Below are 20,647 nucleotides of genomic sequence, written 5' to 3'. Positions count from 1 at the left end.
GTGAGGACCAAAAAAATGTCCTCACGTTGTAGGGAAAATGGTCAAAGTGGTCCTCAGTATGTAGTATGTACAAGAACACACACACATTCACACGCTGATGGTGATGAGCTATGATGTAGCCATAGCTGCCCTGGGGCACACTGACAGCTGCTGAGCACGGGCGCCACCAGCAGGCAAGGTTGGCTTGGTATGTTGCCCATGGACACAGCGGCAGAGTTCTCTGTCCAGAGCTGGGATCAAGCCTGCAACCTTCCGATTACTGGACAACCCGCTCTACCTCCTGAGCTACTGCTGCCCCTAATTACCAGTTGAGGCAGGTGGAGAGTGAAGCTCAAGCTGGAAAACAAACTAACGTCAAACTAAAATGTGGACAAGGACAAGAATGGACAGCAGTCTGTCACAAAGTAGGCTTGTTAATTTTATTTGAGTATCATTTTATTCTAATAAATGATAAATGGTTTATATTTGATATAGCGCCTTCTTAGGTTCTACAACCCCCAAGGCACTTTACAACACAATCAGTCACTCACAGGCTGGTGGAGATGAGCTACAATGTGGCCACAGTTACTCTGGGGCTGCTGAGCACAGGTGCCACCGACCCTCCAACTACCACCCAAGGCGGGTGAGGTGTCTTGCCCAAAGACACGACAGCGAAAGACGCTGCTCGAACCTGCAACCCTCTGGTTACGTGGCAGGCACCTACCTCCTACACCACCATTGTCAAATTTAATAATTCACATTATCTGTGAAACTGCTTCTTTAGAAGAGAGGAGATATAAATATAGTGTTGTTGTTTTCCAGCTGTTCCATTTGTAAACTTATGATGGATTAAAACGGGACATCTTTTCATGCAAAACCCCACCAAGAATTGTTGTCACCAGCAGCCTAAGCCGTTATTTTTGTTGCTGGTTGCAGTTGGTGCACGACGAGGAGGAGCTGTGTGTGCAGGCGGTGACTCTGAGCTGGGAGCTCGTGTTGGGGCTCAGCACCAACGCTCACGACTTCTGGCCAGCTTTGTCAGCTTTCATCTCCATGGCCTTTCAGCACAAACTCCTCAAGCCGACACCCACCGAAGCTTCCGCCGTCATGGTCGCTCTGAAGCAGGTGACTCACACCTGTCTGGACAACGCTTATTATCTGTTTACCAGATGCTGCGTTTACACGTGTTGGTGCTGAATGCTTGTTTTCAGATCGCCACAGAGCTGCTGGAGCTGTCTCAGTCCAAAAGTGGAGTGTTTGGCATCCTGCTTCAACACTGCTGTTACACGTGGCTGCCCAAGCACCAAGGAGGCAGCGAGCAAGCCGACAACGAGGTGTTTTCTAGTGTTTTCAGCCACGTTGATGTGATCGCTGAGGCCTGTGTTTACGGACCGGTGTTCAGAAGAGATCAACGGTTTGTTTTGGCAGCGTTTCTCAGATGCGTATCATCACACCTGTTTTAATGATTCAATGTTACTCTTTCAAAGACTCAGTCAGGATGTTCAAATATATGTGGAGCAGCTTGGTGATGAGTGTGCAGCTAACGTTGCAGTTTCAAGGTGAGTTTTATGTTTGTGCTCAGTCATGCAGAGTAAAAATCTCCACCACTAGAGGGCTCTCTCGCATTGTTGATCTGTTCCTAGCTGATCTGCTGCTCTTGTTTTTGCAGCGATAACAGGGATGATCAGCTTCCCCGCACATGTGTGCTGGCTTTTCTCAGCCGCTTGGATCCAGCTGATCAGCAGCATAAAAGACTCATGGAGGAGTTAGTCATGCAGCTGCTGAAAAAGGTGACGAAACAATGCGTCTTGGTCATGTAAAAGCAGATGTGTTAACACAGTGCTATGAGAGAAAACAAATGTTCTTGAAGGGCTGTGTTGGATGTTTTTTTTTTGTCCATCCATCCATTTTTGGCCGCTTATCCAGGGTCGGGTTGCGGGGGCAGAAGCCTAAGCAGAGAGGCCCAGACTTCCCCCTCTTCAGCCATTTGGGCCAGCTCCTCTGGGGGAATCCTAAGGCGTTCTCTGGCCAGCTGTGAGACATCTTCCCTCCAGCGGGTCCTGGGTCTTCCTTTAGGTCTTCTCCCGGTTGGACGTGCCTGGAAAACCTCACCATGGAGGCATCCTAACTAGATGCCCGAGCCACCTCAACTGGCTCCTCTTGATGTGGAGGAGCAGCAGATCTACTCTGAGTCCCTCCCAGATGCCCAAGCTTCTCACCCTCTCTGTAAGAGAGAGCCCAGACACCCTGTGAAGAAAACTAATTTGGGCTTCTTGTATCCGCAATCTCATTCTTTTGGTCACTACCCAACGCTGGTGACCATAGGTGAGGGTGGGAACGTAGATGACCGGTAAATTCAGAGCTGTGCTTTAAAGTTAAAGTCCCATTAGTTGTCACACACACAGGTGTGTGTGCGAAATTCGTTCTCCGCATTTGACCCATCCCCTGAGGGAGCGGTGAGCTGCAGACACAGCCGCGCTCGGGAACTATTTGGTGGTTCAACCACCCAATCCAACCCCTTAATGCTGAGTGTCAAGCAGGGAGGCATTGGGTCCCATTTTTTCAAAGTCTTTGGTATGACCCGACCAGGAGTCGAACCCTGATCTCCCAGTCTCAGGGCGGACACTCTACCACTAGGCCACTGAGAAAGGCCTAGTGCAAAGTTTGGTGTATAGGAACGCTCCACTGGAACCTCTGCGGCCCCTAGCAGCATTCTGGCGGGCCAATCACAGCTCTCAATAGGGATTTCAAACCAACAGCGCTGTGATTGGCCCACCATTAGGGACCAATCACAGCGCTCTATCCGCTTTGTGGGCCAATTAAGGCGCTGTGTTCGTCTGGTGGGCGGGACGATGCGACGGAGTGGAACAAGATGGCGACAACTCTTTTGAGAAAGGATGTGTTTTTGCCTCCTTCAACAGCGGACCGCCTCGTTTACTGACATCCATTGCGGTCAGTACATCACGTTGTTCATTGTCCACTAGCATGCGGAGATCATTTGAAAGACAACGGTAGAACCCGCCGCACGACCTAGAGCCGTCAGTGGAGCGTTGTCAGACTACATCAGACTACATAATATATTTATTATAATAATATATTTATTCAGTCTGACTTTCCAGGCTAGTGCTTTGCGGCTCAGCTCTCTCTTTACCACAACAGACCGGTACAACGCCCGCATCACTGCAGATGCAGCACCAATCTACCTGTTGATCTCTCACGCCATCTTTTCCTTCAAGAAGATCAGAAGTTCAAAAACTGGCACATCACTTTGAACACATCCAACCTCTTTGGAAACAAACTGGATCAGTTCTGAAAGCGTTTTGTTAGTCATTATATACAGTGGGGCAAAAAAGTGTTTAGTCAGCCACCGATTGTGCAAGTTCTCCCACTTAAAATGATGACAGAGGTCAGTAATTTACATCATAGCTACACTTCAACTGTGAGAGACAGAATGTGAAAAAAAAATCCATGAATCCACATGGCAGGATTTTTAAAGAATTTATTTGTAAATCAGGGTGGAAAATAAGTATTTGGTCAATAACAAAAATTCAACTCAATACTTTGTAACATAACCTTTGTTGGCAATAACAGAGGTCAAACGATTACTATAGGTCTTTACCAGGTTTGCACACACAGTAGCTGGTATTTTGGCCCATTCCTCCATGCAGATCTTCTCGAGAGCAGTGATGTTTTGGGGCTGTCGCCGAGCAACACGGACTTTCAACTCCCTCCACAGATTTTCTATGGGGTTGAGGTCTGGAGACTGGCTAGGCCACTCCAGGACTTTCAAATGCTTCTTACTGAGCCACTCCTTTGTTGCCCGGGCGGTGTGTTTGGGATCATTGTCGTTTTGGAAGACCCAGCCACGTTTCATCTTCAAAGCTCTCACTGATGGAAGGAGGTTTTGGCTCAGAATCTCATGATACATGGCCCCATTCATTCTTTCCTCAACACGGATCAGTCGTCCTGTCCCCTTAGCAGAAAAACAGCCCCAAAGCAGATGTTCCCACCCCCATGCTTCACAGTAGGTATGGTGTTCTTGGGATGCAACTCAGTATTCTTCCTCCAAACACGACGAGTTGAGTTTATACCAAAAAGTTCTACTTTGGTTTCATCTGACCACATGACATTCTACCAATCCTCTGCTGTATCATCCATGTGCTCTCTGGCAAACTTCAGACGGGCCTGGATGGGCTTCAGCAGCAGAGCACGTCTGGCACTTCAGGATTTGATTCCCTGCGGTTGTAGTGTGTTACTGATGGTGACCTTTGTTAATGTGGTCCCAGCTCTCTGCAGGTCATTCACCAGGTCCCCCCGTGTGGTTCTGGGATTCTTGCTCACCGTTCTCATGATCATTTTGACCCCACGGGATGAGATCTTGCGTGGAGCCCCAGATCGAGGGAGATTATCAGTGGTCTTGTATGTCTTCCATTTTCTGATAATTGCTCCCACAGTTGATTTTTTCACACCAAGCTGCTTGCCTATTGTAGATTCACTCTTCCCAGTCTGGTGCAGGTCTACAATTCTTTTCTTGGTGTCCTTCGAAAGCTCTTTGGTCTTGGCCATAGTGGAGTTTGGAGTCTGAATGCTTGAGGCTGTGGACGGGTGTCTTTTATACAGATAATGTGTTCAAACAGGTGCCATTAATACAGGTAACGAGTGGAGGACAGAAAAGCTTCTTAAAGAAGACGTTACAGGTCTGTGAGAGCCAGAGATTTTCCTTGTTTGAAGTGACCAATTACTTATTTTCCACCCTGATTTACAAATAAATTCTTTAAAAATCCTGCCATGTGAATTCATAGATTTTTTTTCACATTCTGTCTCTCACAGTTGAAGTGTACCTATGATGTAAATTACTGACCTCTGTCATCATTTTAAGTGGGAGAACTTGCACAATCGGTGGCTGACTAAATACTTTTTTGCCCCACTGTAACTCATGAAAAGTTTTAGAGTGTTTTTCTTATATTTGACTTTCAACTTATAAAAAAAGACGCAAAAATAAAAACAAGCCTGTCCTTTTTTATCCACTTGTACCAAAGGACAGTTGTTTTTCTGAAATCATCCTTTCTTTCTCAACTCCTCTTCTCTGCAGGATAGCAACATCTCAAAGTCTAAAGTGCGTTACCATAGCAACTCCCTGCAACATCGAGTCAAAAACAGAGTTTGGCAAACACTGTTGCTGCTGCTGCCCAAACTCAGAGAGGTAGGGTGGATAGCAGCAGCATCGCCGATGCTCTACCAGGAAATTACTGCTTTCAGTGTGTTGATGTGTGTGTGTGGGTGTGTGTGAATCTGTGTTTATACAGGAGTTTGTTGCCACTCTGCTGAACCATGTGTTTGAAGCCGGGTTTCAAAGTAACCAAGCTTCAGTGAAGTACCTGATTGAGTGGACGATGGTTCTGATTCTTCTTAAGTATCCTCAGCATGTTGACAGATTCTGGACCTGTTTTAATCTGGTGAGCCTCTAAACTGCACATATATCAGAATAATCTGAAAAACAGGATAATTGAATGTTTTTTGTGTTTGTTTTGCTGTAAAAGGATCATGAACAGACCAAAACAAGTGTCTGCACCTTCCTGTCAGTCCTGGTTCACTTCAGTGTCATTCTTCCACATGTTAAGGATAAGGTAAACCTTTTAAATGAACTAGTTTTCTGTTTCTTTCATAACAAACACGTAGAGAATATTTTCCAGCATTTCTTGTCTTTCAGACTGTGCAGCTGCGTAAAGCCTTGGACGTCATCCTGCAGTCGTGTTTCAGTCACAACTTCAGCGTTCGCCTGTACTCCCTACTGGCTCTGAAGAAGGTGTGGAGCCTGACTGAACGCCTGCAGGAGGAGGAGGAGATGGATGCTTTCACAGGAATTTCCTCTGTGGTGAAAGCTTGTCTGAACCAGGCTGAGGCCATGCAGAACACTGGGTCAGAGCAGAGCAGCTGCAGCACTTGGAGTAGTTTTTACAGAGCAAATGTATTTATTTGTATTTTTTTTTCTCTCAAGGAACGCCAACAAGAACTGGATGAGAATTCAGAGCCACTTCTTCTTTGGTGCCTTTCACCCAGTCAGGGATTATAGTGTTGAGGTGAGGTAGCGTGTTTACGTCACACATGTTCATGTGCAGTAAGAGTGTTAAACGCTGCTTCGTTTCATGCTTTTTTTAGACCATATTCTACACTTTTCTGAGTTTATCGGAGGTGTCCGATGACGAGTGGATTCCACCGTGGAAGTTTGAGAAGCTGTCATCGTTTTCTGAAAGTCCGTCATTTCCTTTAAGGAACCCTGCTCCAGATTTGGGCCAGCTCCAACCCGGAGACTGGGTCCAGCAAGACAGAAGTAAAACTGACACTGGTGCAGAACACGAGGCTGGAGGGTTCCTCAGCTGACGTGGTGTTGTGTTCTCCCAGGTGAGCAGGATAAGGAGGAGCGCTGGGCCGAGGTGCAGAAGAAAATCACGCCCTGGAGGTTAGGCATCCAGGATCAGGAACCAGAACTTCAGCTGGTTCCACCACAGAGAGCGGCTCGGCTGGGCAAGCAGAACGGCGCCCTGCTGGTCGTAGCGTCGCTCATCGACAAACCCACCAATCTGGGAGGTGCGAACCTGAAATGATCACAATTTATTGATAGCAAAAATCAGTTTCAGAATTCAATATCGATATTGGATGGTGAAAAAAAAGATTGGGTGTCTTTAGCTGTTATGTTTAATTTTTCTCTTTTATTCTTATAATTACAGTTTTAAAGTCCTGAAGATGACTCAGCATTAACACATTTACCATGTTCCTTTAAACCCATTAAAGCAGAAATCTGTAGTTTCCTCTGAGGGCACCACCTAAACGTATCACACCTTTAAAGGGGCAGTAGAGCATAAAGCCACTTTTACGTTGTTGAATGAATACAGCTTGGGTGTTCAAATGTAGCATACCAAAAAGTCAGAGCCATGTCTGACCTGCTTTCTATGTAAATTAGCCATCTTGAAAAGGCGAAGGAGACGTGTTTCTAGAGCAAAGCATGATAACAGGTAACAAGCCCCTTCTGCTTTCATCTACATGTTCCTAACCACTTCAGCATCATATAAACGCTGGTCACAGTAAAGCTAACCGCACAACAATGCTAGGCTGAGCTACTGCTATTGCTAGCCTTGGCTGATAATGCCCTTGTGAACCAGAGGTAAATAAATAATGTTAGAGCACCTTTTTCTGATTCTTACGCATACACAGAGCGGTCAAATGTTTATCTACCCTTTGCTGACAGTCCACACACTCTGGACGCTCTGAGAAAAGCGACAGAGAGGAGCTGAGACTGTCGGTAAAGGTAGATAATAAATGGAAATGCAACATAATGAAGATGTTGGAGCACCACTCCCCTTCCAGGTTGTTTTGGGAATGTCCAGACTATGAGTGAATGCCAGAAAGATCCAGGGCTTGTGGTCTGTGTCACTTCTTCCCATCCTCATTAACACTCCCAGTTGAACAGGGGCCAGAAAGTGGTGGCCAGACCCAGCCCACAGGCCATCTGTTGAGGACCACTGATCTAGTATCTTCTGGTGCTGATCTGTAACTGGCAATAGCCAAAAAAACTTGCAGAACAGCAGTGAGAAAGTGACCTTTTGCTTAAAGGGGCATTATGGAAGTTTGACAGCCAAAACATGTATAGAAATAATAAATTTCTTCTTCATACATTCTCCTGCAATGCCCTGGTCCTGTAGAATGAGCCCTGGCATTTTTACTGTGATTGACTGTTTTTCTGTAAAATCACAGAAAAAGAGAGATGCTCGGGTCGAGCAGGCTGCTTCATGCGCGTTCACGCTCAGGCATCGCCCTCCGAACCGTTCTTTGAACGTTGTTTCAGCTGTTATCAAGAATATAAATGTTACAGATACAAAAGACGTTACTGGTGCTTTAGCTCGCCTAGTAAGACATCAGACTTTCGTGCTGAAGGCCCGGGTTTGATTCTGGATGTGAACATAATTTATTTAGAATTTATTTTTTACATTAATGATATTTTGTTTTACAGTAAGATGCCCAAAGTTTTATTTGAGACTCGCTGAACGGCATTGAATTCACAGATAAAAAATGTGGGTTCAACTTTCATTTTGGAACAATTTTTCAAGCAAGGGAAGGGAATGATCTGAGCATGCAGGAGGACTGACCCATCATAAACCCTTGTCGGCTGTGCTGAAGAGAAAGGTACAGAACCAAATTATTTAATTAATTAGCTGCGCGTTCTCCTGCCCTCTGTCCTCCGGGCCACACACACACACACACACACACACACACACACACAAGGGACTGTCTCAGCAGTTATTTTCGTTAAGGAGTGTGCACGTACAGCATGCGCGCCTCGCGCACGAGCCTACTATTGAAACTGCTGTTACGCTTTTGGCCTGAGGGGGCAATCGCGAGCATAAAAATTCAAAACTCCGTAAAGTCCCTTTAAAACAATTGACTGCACTTACCACATTTGACCACAGGATGTCAGTCTTACATAGTGCACCTTTAAGGCACTTTTCAGCAAGTTTAGTCTTTGGGCCTTTCTTTACTTTTGTCTGTCTTTTAGCAGAAGCAGGCAGTCATGGAATCAGTATTTTTGTGGCTGTGAAGGTGGTTGTAGCTGCTCCATAATGCTCTGCGCCTTCTCAGTTCCGTAAACAGCTCCAAAGCGCTGCTCGGTCTAGGTCTGTCCGCAAACACGTGCGGGGGGGGGGGGGGGGGGGGGGGGGGGGGGGGGGGAAGAGACAACATCAGACTCACTGTTATAGATTTCCAAAAAAAAAATAAAACGTAATCCTGGAAGAGGGCAAAACTCTGTAATATTGTTTAAAGTGACCATAAGATACCAGAAAACATCTTACTTTTTCTGAAGCATTTGTCTTTCTTGCTTTTATTGTTGTTTTAGGTCTTTGCAGGACTTGTGAGATATTTGGTGCCAGCTGTCTTGTTCTGGATAGCCTCCACCACATCAACGACAAGCACTTTCAGTCCCTGAGTGTCTCATCTGAGCTCTGGCTTCCTCTGTTGGAGGTGATCCCTGCACATCGTAACGAAAATCCATTCGCACTCACAAAACTGGCAGGACCTTAAATAACATCCTCTTAGATCACACCGTGTAGAGCAGCTGAATGAAAGTTGAAGAAAGGAGGTGCTTTTCCTGCTTATATAGTTTGTCAACCATCCCATGTTTGTTTGTGTTTTCTTCAGGTGAAGCCCGTGGAGCTGATTGATTTCTTGCAGGTGAAGAAGAGTGAAGGTTACTGTATTGTTGGAGTGGAACAGACAGCCAACAGTCGCAGCCTCCAGGACTACCAGTTCCCTGAGAGGAGCCTGCTACTTTTAGGGTACGGTAGCACTTAACATGCTCTAATTGGTTTTTTGCCTCTTGTTTCCTGTGCCCTTGTGGCTCCCTCATAGGAAAAGCTGTTAGCTGACAAAGCTCTCTAGTGTTTTCACCTGTTCCCCCCTCCCCATCGGGCCGATGCTCTCCTCTGTGTACCTGTCAGGGCATGCTGGGTTATAATTGGCCCTCCCCTAGGAGAGCAAAGGATATGATTACAAGCCAACACAAAGAGCATGGTAACGGGAGGTGGATGAGCTTTAACCTTCATTTTTATTAAGTTAGGAACCTGAAGCTGCAGATATGATTGAAATCAAGAGTTTTTGGTAACACAGAAGTGTGAGCGCCTCGTGTGTTTGTGGTGTGGTTTGTAAAGCAAAACAAGTCAGAATTTAACAACGTTATTTTCTCATAGGAGAAAGAGATAGGCTTTTATTTTTATAATGCCACCATTACCATCTGAACATTTAGTTGGCAAGCTGAATATTTAATTTGGAGTAAAATGTGTATTTTAAAAGCTAATATGTATATATATATATATATGTATATATATATGTATATATATATATATATATATATATATATATTATTTTATTTTTTTTACTCTTATAACAGGTTAAATAATCTAAAATATTGTTATAACTGTTTTACATTACAACTTGCACCCCATATTGTGAACATCCCTTAAGGCTTAACTTCCCATCAGGTTGCTGTGGTCTTCCTCTATTGCATTCAAGATAAACTTATTAATTCCTCCTCACTGTGCCGTGTGAGCAGCTGCTGAAGCTGATTAGCTTTTCAGTTTACTTAACTGATATTATGCAGCCTACACACTGTTGTCTGCAGTGTGGATTGCTTCTGGATTGAAACTCATGGCTCATCTTTATTAACAGCTTGTTTAATAGTTTTTCCTCTTCGGTGGTGTAATGATAATAGAGGGTACATTGGGTTAAGTAAGTTGCTTGAAAAGCTATTTATGTTATTACCACTACTTGTGACCAATAAGTGGCGCTACTCTATTTAACTAGAATATCACCTGCTTGGTCTTATTGTTTTAGTCAGAAGATTCTAGGATTCTTTTATTCATTAAGGGATCGTACACACTTCGTTGGATTCAAGAAACAGTTATAAACCAAATAAGAATTTATTTTACAAACAATTTAGACTTGACAAATTGGTTAAACGATTATACTGTGAGTGGATGGGAACTAAAGGATGGTGTCTGGAACCTATGTGTGAATATGATGTATTCAGAGTCAGAATCATGAGAAAGCGGAGTTCTGGATGGAGAGAATTTGGTTTGCAAATAAGCTATCAAGTTCTTATTATCAAAGCCACATGCAGACGCTTTCTCGCTGTGTCTACCTCACCCGTTCTGGAAGACCCCCGTTGGATCCGAGATGTCCCGGGGCCGACGACCCCACTGCACCTGGCTCGTAGAAAAACCTCGATGCGCCCACTCAGTCCTGGGATGTCTCCCCAGGTCACAACGATTGATGAAACCAAGCGTCTTAAAAATAACTGAAGGAGTTTGCGCCAGCTTTGTTCTGCAGGAAACTATCTTGTTGGTTCAGTTTCGCAGGTGCGAAAAAGGTCAAAAGGGTTTTGTCAGATGTGTCAAAATCCTTGTGGTTAGAGAGGTTATGCAAAAGATGGCCGGTCTAAAGCTTTCCCTCTAAAAACACTCGAACTGTTGAGGCGTTTGAACCGTTTATCCTGAAGTAGAACTGAAGCAAAACCAGCGTGATCTGATTTTTAGGAATTGATGATGTCTTGGTTAGCCAACCAAAAGTTGACAAGTCTGAGGATATTACCAAGCATCTCAGAGACACACCCTCTGTGATGGAGACTCTGAATCTGGGCAAAAGATTAACTTATGTGTCATGCGTTAACTTAACTTACTCTGTCCTTGTGTGAGTGACCTCATCCAGTAAACATGCTAACATATATCATTGAGCACAGATTAATGAACATTTCATTAATTATAATTTTATAAGTAGCAATAACAAAAGTTCATTCAATTATTATTTTTAATTATAAAATCTTCTTTCTTCTTTTCTCTGGGAATAGAGGAGTTCATTTAAAAGAGTTCCTCTGTGATGGACCTTGGAGGAGAATGTTATTGTTTATGTTTTATTATCTCCCAGAGCTGCAGTCCAGCTGATGTAAGGAATTAGGCTCTGATTAAAGGGACTACGTGTAGACTCCCAGTCTCCTGTGAGGGGAAAAGATACTGTAGGATGTGTCATAGCCAGGGTAAGTTGACCTGGCTGTGCATTTGACCTGTTGGATCTCAAAATCAGGCCATTCGTGACGTTACAGTGGTCATTGGAGGGAACTTCAGATCTAATTAAACAAACATAAAATAAGTTAAAGGGATATTTTGGCAATTGTAAGATTTGCTTATTTTTTCTCTTTTGGCTGATTAAAAAATACTATTTTACCTTTCTGAACTTCCTGAACAGCCTCTGAAGAAAATGAGGCCAATATAGAAGTGTGAAGTAATGTGAATTTTTCTGATTGGAGTGTTCTTTTATACTGAACTATAGCAGCGGAACACTTTGGTCTTCGTTTGTATTCAGACTAGGCTTTTGCTTGTTAGTCCTATAGAAAGTAAAAGCTATTTCCTTAAACACAGGTTGTTCAGTAAGCTCTTCATAAAGTGTTAAATAGTGAAAAGTGAAACCTTTTACACAGAAATGCACTTAAAATACCAATTTAAGTGTGTGGTTTGTTTTTGTGTGTGTTTGTGTTGATCTGTTTTTGTCTCTTTTCACAAGTGTCTACCTTCCTTTTCTGTTGCAGCAACGAACGGGAAGGTATTCCTGCCAATTTGCTCCAGTTGTTGGACGTGTGTGTGGAGATCCCCCAACAAGGGGTCATCCGCTCACTCAACGTGCATGTGAGTGCTGCCCTGTTGATATGGGAATACACACGGCAACATCTCACCTCTGGTTCATCGAAAGTCGGCTAAAAACCCAAAAAAGGGCTGCCCCTCTTACAGAAGCTGTGCATTTTTGCTCTTGATGGTTTTCCATATAGATAATGTGCCGGCTTTCAGGACTTCCATGTTCTTTAGTCTGGACTCACTCGGGGTTCAGGGTGGCCACCATCCATCAGTGCACCGGCTGTGGCTTAGTAAGAGATCAACCCTGGTTATAAAGGTTCCACATGGCATGCTGTTAAATTAATGGGCACAATCTCAGCGTTGGCAGGGCTGCAGCCTACATACAGGTACTTTTTTAATGTGGAACACGAGGGATACAAACCTACAGATGCTAATATTTCTGCCACTTTAACATCTTTTTCTGCATTCTTATGTTTTTATTACAGATGAATGAAAATTGTAATATTGTCAAATGTACCTTTTGAATAAAAAAGTATTTTTTATATGTTTGTCTTCTTGTTTAATAAAGGACATTAAAGAACGGAGCATTGAGCGGGTTAAGTACAGATGCTAATGACTCCTCCCCCTCCCCTTTTTAAATAAAGGAGTTGTTTCACCTGGAAATTCATCCGAACAGAATGGGAGCAGAAAGAGCAAATGGGCTCCAGATAATTGCTCTTCCAGCTAAATCATGCTTCTACGTGACTAATGATGAAATACCAGTAATCTGATCCGGTTATGGAGGATCAGGACGGTTCTGGATCACCTCTGAGGGCCGCAGCAGTTAACATGAGCAGGGTGGAGGTTGAAGCAGGCGAAGTGTCTGGGTGGAGCCAGCCGCTCCTGGAGGTGCTGATGGTGCTGATGTGCTTGGGTGCTGTGATCGGTAAGATTCAAACTGACTGAATAACATAATGGCAATAAATCTACTTCTAGTTGATGTTTTACTCCATTGTGTTCAAAAAAAGTTAATTTTCACTATTTGTACCACAATATTTCTTTCTGTAGTGATGAAAACATCCAATTAAATCTAACCGTGAACAGCAGGTTTTCATCAGGTCTTCTCTCTTAATGCCAGAATATGCTAACGTGTAAGTTTTTACTTTTTTTATTAGAAGGAAAAATGAGAGGAATCAATTTAATAAAAACCTGAATAAAAATGTAAGCACAAGAGCTTGAAAAATATAGAAGAGACAGAAACACCAGCACTAAAAGAAGCCAGTGAGGAAGAAGAGGAGGAACAGTTTTCAGCAGCTTAATAAAGGACCTCAGGGACCTGCTGGGGGTGTACGGAGAAGATCACCAATGGCGCTTGTCTGTGTGAGGCCCTAAAAAAATTAACCAGGACCATGAAAAGATCTGCATTTAATATAAGACATCTATTCATTCAGCACTCGTCATCTAGAATCTTCTGATCAGGAGCTGGCAACAGCCATGAAACTCAATGGATGGGAGCAGGGAAACATCTAAAACCAGCAGGAATTTGGCATTCTTGGTGGTAGCATACCCCTGCTAATGCTAAAACAATCGTCTAGATGTAGCGTAAGGTTGAATGCTACGCTAATCACTTAGCTCCAAAACACAAAAGAGAAATCCCTTTTCTATCCCCTCCTCTTCCACAGTTAGCTCAAAGTTTGCAGGTCCACTTAGCATTTAAGCTAGGTTGGTGTGCTAAGGTGATTAGCTGTTTGGGCCATGGGGACTAGGGCGCCTATTTGTTGATTGACAGCTCCTTCTTGTGGATATGCAACTCTATTGGTCAATGTTCTAGGCTCACTTAAATGATTGGTTTTGCTGTAGAGCAGGGGTGACAAACATATGGCCCGCGGGCCGGATTCGGCCCGCAAATGTGTTAAATCCAGCCCGCGGGATGGTTGTGTAAACTTTATTTTCATACTTTACAATGTAGAGTGAAAATAAACGTATCTTTGTGAGCAAGTTTCCTCTGTAATGAGTATAAATAAAACAAAGCTGCGCTCAAGGCTCACACAAGAACTTGAATCACATCCTGAAGTTGGCCGCCACTCAGGATGGGACTTCTGATATTGATGTGCTGGTGAAAGCTAAAAGATGTTAAGTAAAATGAGTCAAATATACTTTAAGTGCTGCATGAAACTGATCTAGCCATGTGATCTGTAAGCTCTTTGAATCACTAAGGAATGTTTTATTTATTTATTTATTCAAATTTTCAAGTACACTTCAGGTGTTGTACTTGTACTATTTTGGATACACTGTCCTCAGGCTCCAGCTTTGTTTTGATTGTATTAAAACAAAGAAAACAATCTGAAGTTGTTTTTAATTTACCGGTCCAGCCAACTTGGGACTAGATTTTCATCAATGTGGCCCCTGAGCTAAAATGAGTTTGACACCCCTGCTGTGGAGGTTAGGGGACTTAGGAGTAATGAATTATGAAAGATTCTCTATCATAGAACAGGGTCAAGTAGTCACATTTAAACATTTTTAAGTTGCTTTAAAATGTTTAAACCACATACATACACACATACATACACACACACACATACACACACACACATACACACACACACACACATACACACACACACATACATACACACACACATACATATGTAGCGTTGTACACATAATATGTAGAGATGGTAAACGTGTTGCATTTAAGCTTATTGTATTACCTTACTTATGACCAGGAAGATGTAATATTCTATATAAATGTAGAATATCAACCTGCTTGGTCTTTGAATGTTTAATCAGAAGATTCTAGGATTCTTTGCTTTTTCAGTGATCAGACACACTTTGTGTTACTTCAAGAAGAGAGTCAAGTTTATAAAAAGTAAGAATTTATTTTCTAAACAATTAAAAATATGACAAGTTAACCAAGGCTACTGTGATGGATGAATCTAGGTGGAGAGGATGTGATGTATGGTGACCATGTGTGAATGAGATTATCAGAACCTTTGTATCTAGAAGAACTTGAGTTCTGGGTGAAAAGCATTTGGTTTGCATTAACTATGAAGTTCTTATCAAAGACACATCAGATGCAATCTCACTGTGTTCTGCCTCACCCTTTTGGAGACCCTCGTTGCGGATCCGGAGGTCAGGGAGGTCGGATGACCTCTGGGCACCCAGGTCCAGTAGATTGACCTCTGTACCGAGTTCCCCAATCCAGAGATGTCACCAGGCACACAGGTTGGAACTAGTTAGTGTCTCAGGAATAACTCTTAAGGAGTTGAAGTTGTCTCGGCTTGCTTCTTGCTGTGTCAGCTGTACGCAGCTTTTAGCAGGGTTTTGGCAGCTTGCCAACATTGCTCAGGGTTAAAGAGATTTCACTGCGGATGGCCAGTCCAAAGCTTTCTCTAGAACCGAGTCACCGTAAAGTGAGCTCTGTTTTTATATTCTCATATTAATTTCTTAACAAATCAGAGCGTGCCATGTTAAGGGATATTACCAAGAATCTCAGAAACACGCCTTCTTTCAGATACAGAGGTTCTGATTTGTGGGGGTAAGAAAATATCTATGTGTCATGACATTTAACTTAACTTTAATTTATCTCTAATGAACCTTGTCATATCCAACATTCATTTCATCATATATATAAGTAATTTCAAACTTCAGTCATTCAAGCACAGATTAATGAAAGCATTTCATTCATATTATAATTATTATAAGTGACAATAAACAAATGTTTATTTAATGGTTATTTAACTTATTAGATGTGGAAGTTCATCTTTTGTCCTGTGAAGCAGGAGGATAGATAAGGCCAGCTTAAGGCCTTGAGGAAGGGCATGATGTTGACAATACGTTATCATGTGTTCAGAGCTGTAGAGAGGCTCTGAACTCCAGTTGATGGAATGCAGTATCCTTCTGGCTTCAGGAAGATAGAGTGTAAAATCCACTTTAGGGGATAGAATTAAGTCTGCAGATGAACAGTGGCATCTAGGTTAATATGTAGGTGGAAATTGACCATTTCTGGACTTCATTCATTCATTCATGCATGCATACATACATGCATACATAAATACATACATACATGCATGTATGTATGCATACATACATACATACTTGCATGTATGTATGTATGTATGTATGTAAGTATGTATGCATACATACATACATACATACTGTAGTGATCTGTAGTTTGTATATTTATTCACTGTAATTAGATCTAAATATTATAATCAGAAGTGGTTATTTTTATCATCAGGTAGTTTACTTAAACACTCTGTATTGACTGAGAGACAAGAAAAGAGAGAGTTGGGATCGTTTAAGAATCTTTAATTTCTATAATTATAAATTCTTACAATCTACCAGGACTAACTCTGTGATGGATGTATATGGATCTGAATGTTATCGTGTTGGTGTGTGTGTGTGTGTGTGTGGGTTCAGGATCTCTAGGCTGACGTAGGCGGATCTGGTTGTCTGATTTTATGACTACGGACCACGAGGCTTCAGAAGCTTATGACATGAGCCGCCATCTTGTGCCGTGACTACGTACCTATGGAGTCTCCCACGGTCAGATCAGGAGTGTCAGGTCCTAGAACCCCCTTGGTGCTGGGCTGATGAAACAGTGGTGCAGCACGACAAACCAGTCTACGGATAGCTCCGGCAGTAGCAGCAGATCTCGGCGGGTTCAGCTTTTATTGTGAAGGAACCGTCGTCTTGTTGTTCAAATGACAGAAATTTCCAGCTTGACAGTTCTCAGCTTAAAGTAGAAAGTGCATCTGGCCAGGCTGCACCTCTCTTAGCGGTGATGGATCGAGAGCTGGTTGAAAACTACGTTGAGTCTATGATGTAACTCCTTTGGAACTCAGATCGAACAAAACTGAGGCTGAGATGGAACTGAGGATAAAATGGCGTTGCCTTGTTTTATATCACTTAGTTGTTTATAAATCTTAGTAAACCGGATTGGACAACTTAAGTAAACAACCCAGATTCTGCCCTACGACAGACGAAAGTTCTGATTGGTTGAGAACAATGTGTCATGCGTTTCCATGTTAATGTAGATCAGTCTGTCTGGTGCAGTCCTGTTTGTTCATTAAACACATAACTCATGACATCTTTATTTCACAGATCATTCACCTGATTATTATTGATCAACATATGCTTTGATTAGCTTTATCACAAATAAAGTACTTTGATTAATTAATGGAAAGCGTTCTTCTTCTCTTCTTCTGTCTCTTCTCTTAGAATGTAAACATTCAGACACCCGCACCCGACCTTGGCGATTCCTACACGTTGTTACTGTGTAAAGGGGCAGCTGTTAAGGGCAGAGAATTATAATATTCATAACACTACAATACATACATACATACATACATGCATGCATGTATGTATGTATGTATGTATGTAAGTATGTATGCATACATACTTACATACATACATACATACATGTATGTATGTATGTATGTATGTATGTATGTATGCATACATAAATACATACATACATACATACATACATACATACATACATGTATTTATGTATGCATACATACATACATGTATGTATGTATGTATGTATGTATGCATACATAAATACATACATACATACATACATGTATGTATGTATGTATGTAAGTATGTATGCATACATACTTACATACATACATACATACATGTATGTATGTATGTAAGTATGTATGCATACATACATACATACATGTATGTATGTAAGTATGTATGCATACATACATATATACATGTATGTATGTATGTATGTATGCATACATACATACATACATACATGTATGTATGCATACATACATACATACATGTATGTATGTAAGTATGTATGCATACATACATACATACATGTATGTATGTATGTATGTATGTATGTATGCATACATACATACATACATACCGCAGCTTCAAGATAAATTATGAGGTCACTATTTGAGCATAATTCAGTTTCAGCCATCTAAGGTGGCTGCAGGTCTGTAATCCAATCAGTCGGACCACTGAGTCATTGATTGTGTGTGATTAATTTCTGCGCAGGTAATGTTCTTGTCATTGTTACTGTGGCTGCAACCAAGACCCTCCGTGTGGTGACTTCTGTGCTGATCATGAACCTGGCCCTCAGTGACCTCCTGGTGGGTGTTGGAGTCATGCCTTTTATTGCCCTGTCCATCATGAACCACAGATGGGTCCAGTGCACGGTAAGTGAACTTTGAGTGACACATTTTAGATTTAAGCTCACCTTTTCTGACAAAGCTTCTCTGTTTTTTGATCTTTTGGCTGTCTTTGTGATGAGATTTGTGTCTCTCTCCTGTCTGTTAGCGTCTCTGCTTGTGCATCGGCTACACCTCCTCTGTGTTCTGCACAGCTTCTGTTCTGACACTAGCAGCTATTGCTCTTGACCGCTATCATTCCATCATGGACTGCCTGCGCTACAGCTCCCGCTGCACCCTGTGGAAGCTCTGTGCTGTGGTCCTGTGGATCTGGCTGCTGGCCCTGGCCTCTTGTAGCCCTCCACTAATGGGCTGGAGCTCCATCAGCTATGTTGTTCCAATGTACATCTGTGCAATCGACTGGGCCCACAGTTCCAGCTACACACTCTTCATGGCTGCTCTTACCTACTTCGTACCTGCATCAGTGATAATCTTCTGCTATGTGAACATTGTCAAAGTGGCCCTCAGCCACGCCAGGAGGATTCACTCTCTGGAGGACTCCGTCCAGCGCAGCAGGAACTCCTGTTCTTTCTGCTCTCACACTGATTCATCTCATCAGCACTGCAGGAGCCTCCATAGTGCCTGGAGACTGATCCATCACATAAATAGAGAGTTTGTGTCTCAATTCAGCTCAGAAGAGGGAAATAATTGTCTTGTTCTTCCTGGAAACCCTGCACAACAGAGCCACGGGGCTTCCAGACAGATACATGCTCACACTGACTCACAGCCACTTGTACAGAACACACAGCACCATCACGGAGCGATGCGCCTTCTCCTCATCGTTTCAGCGTTCCTCATCTGTTGGACCCCCTACATAAGTGTGGTTCTCATCCAGGCCACAGAAACTGCAATTGCAGGTCAGCCCAGCCGCGTTCCAGACTCTGTCGTCACCTTCTCCTACTGGCTGATGCTACTGAACTCTGACATCAATCCTCTCCTTTATGCTCTGCTAAGTCAGCGTTTCCAAAGCGCTCTTTGGAGATTCGGGCACAAATTAGGAGCTCATCTGGGGAGTGTGCTGATTGGAGCACAGGGAGCTGATGTCAGGAGCAGTGACCCCTGCTCTCTGACCTCTACACAACCCACTTCACCTCCCAGCGCAAACACTGTGTCTATTGTCACTGTTAGTGGCGGCTTTAGGTGTCACCCTGAGGTTTGTGCGGGTAAAGCTCGTCACTGTGGGAACACCCCGTCCTCCTCTGGGAAAAACAATTTGCAGGTTCCGTCTCGGCCTCAAGAGGGAAGCAGACTTCCTTTTTCTGCTCTGACTAACCAGCAACAGGCCACTTTTTTCTTTGGACAGATTACAGTCAGAGTGGATCATAATATTTGCTAGTAATTTCTGGAGGTTTTAAATTAATGCATTTATAATAAATGTTGCAAAATGCCAAAACCTTTAGCTGCTACAAAGGTGCTGCTCACTACACTCTAGAAAAAGAAATATTGAGTTAACTTAAGTTGTGTCAACTGTTTTAGTTTAGTGTTAATGACTTTGTTACATAAGCAGCCGTCTTCCTGCTGAGCCTTGTTCTTGGAACAAAACACATTTCATTTATAGCTTCCAACCACACGCCAGCCTCTGATGTCCCTTCACACTCACCGTCTACATGGCTTGTAACAGCTCCACTCAACCTAGGTACTTTAACGTAAGGATTAATGTTCTTTTAGCAACACAGCATATAAACATGTAAATTAGTCTTTGTTTAAAGCACCACTAAGCACATTTTAATGCTTTAATGAGTTTCTTTAAAAGTGGGGTTCAGTGATTGTGTTGGTAGAAACTTGACTAACTTCACATGGGACACCTGCAGCGCTCTGCTGACCAGATTCTGCACTTAACAGTTTTGTGGAGCGGTTAGGTGTCCCAGGAGGCGCTCTTTACCTGCTTGCTGTTAGCTATTTTCTGTGCCGGTAGCTATGTTAAAGGCTACCAGTTAGCATTTTCCATTTGGCAACGGTCAATAAAATCAATCAATCAATCAATAAATAACACAAGAAGAAAAAATAAAAGTTTGCTTTTTTGGCAAAATGGCAGAGCCTGGAAGTTAAAGGCAGAGAGTAATGTGTTTGGAAGTGAAGCGAAAGGCTAAACCAGAGTGACCAGCCTACACTTATTTCAGGGAGCTAAAGGAGGCTATGGAATCAGGGGCTGATGTTGACCTGGCTTTGTTGCCTTTGGATTTGTAGACAGGGTTTAAGCTAGCTAAGGGGAGCTCAGCAGTGTGTACTACTTATCCTTTTAAATTCTCTGCAACAAGAAATTATGCATTTACTTTTTTAATGAATGTTTTGGGATTAAAATGTATCATCACC

The 20,647-nt window shown here is 42.8% G+C and overlaps 2 protein-coding genes across 3 annotated transcripts in view; both read left to right on the top strand.

The window, feature by feature from the left end:
* Nucleotides 1-12,493, top strand: part of tarbp1 (TAR (HIV-1) RNA binding protein 1) — a 34,657-nt gene extending 22,164 nt beyond the window's left edge. For both annotated transcript variants that reach the window (XM_054734037.2, XM_054734036.2), the window contains exons 16-29: nucleotides 916-1,104; nucleotides 1,191-1,393; nucleotides 1,467-1,538; nucleotides 1,649-1,769; nucleotides 5,072-5,182; nucleotides 5,286-5,435; nucleotides 5,520-5,606; nucleotides 5,690-5,898; nucleotides 5,978-6,059; nucleotides 6,139-6,310; nucleotides 6,382-6,567; nucleotides 8,870-8,994; nucleotides 9,172-9,308; nucleotides 12,110-12,493. In XM_054734037.2, coding sequence (XP_054590012.2) covers nucleotides 916-1,104; nucleotides 1,191-1,393; nucleotides 1,467-1,538; nucleotides 1,649-1,769; nucleotides 5,072-5,182; nucleotides 5,286-5,435; nucleotides 5,520-5,606; nucleotides 5,690-5,898; nucleotides 5,978-6,059; nucleotides 6,139-6,310; nucleotides 6,382-6,567; nucleotides 8,870-8,994; nucleotides 9,172-9,308; nucleotides 12,110-12,278 — 2,013 coding nt within the window. In that variant the 3' untranslated portion in view covers nucleotides 12,279-12,493. The remainder of the gene's footprint in view (nucleotides 1-915; nucleotides 1,105-1,190; nucleotides 1,394-1,466; nucleotides 1,539-1,648; nucleotides 1,770-5,071; nucleotides 5,183-5,285; nucleotides 5,436-5,519; nucleotides 5,607-5,689; nucleotides 5,899-5,977; nucleotides 6,060-6,138; nucleotides 6,311-6,381; nucleotides 6,568-8,869; nucleotides 8,995-9,171; nucleotides 9,309-12,109) is intronic.
* Nucleotides 12,494-12,725: 232 nt separating this feature from the next.
* LOC107397183 (5-hydroxytryptamine receptor 1D) lies at nucleotides 12,726-19,852 on the top strand. Its single transcript, XM_054734041.2, has 3 exons — nucleotides 12,726-13,077; nucleotides 18,162-18,322; nucleotides 18,444-19,852. Exons 1-3 carry the CDS (start codon nucleotides 12,930-12,932, stop codon nucleotides 19,668-19,670), a joined length of 1,536 nt encoding a protein of 511 aa, XP_054590016.1. The 5' UTR covers nucleotides 12,726-12,929; the 3' UTR covers nucleotides 19,671-19,852.
* Nucleotides 19,853-20,647: the final 795 nt, after the last annotated feature.

The sequence above is a fragment of the Nothobranchius furzeri genome, chromosome 12 (assembly GCF_043380555.1).
Source record: "Nothobranchius furzeri strain GRZ-AD chromosome 12, NfurGRZ-RIMD1, whole genome shotgun sequence".
NCBI classification, from domain to species: Eukaryota; Metazoa; Chordata; class Actinopteri; order Cyprinodontiformes; family Nothobranchiidae; genus Nothobranchius; species Nothobranchius furzeri.
Note: the sequence above shows the minus strand (reverse complement) of the source record. Positions and strands in the feature narration are given on the sequence as shown.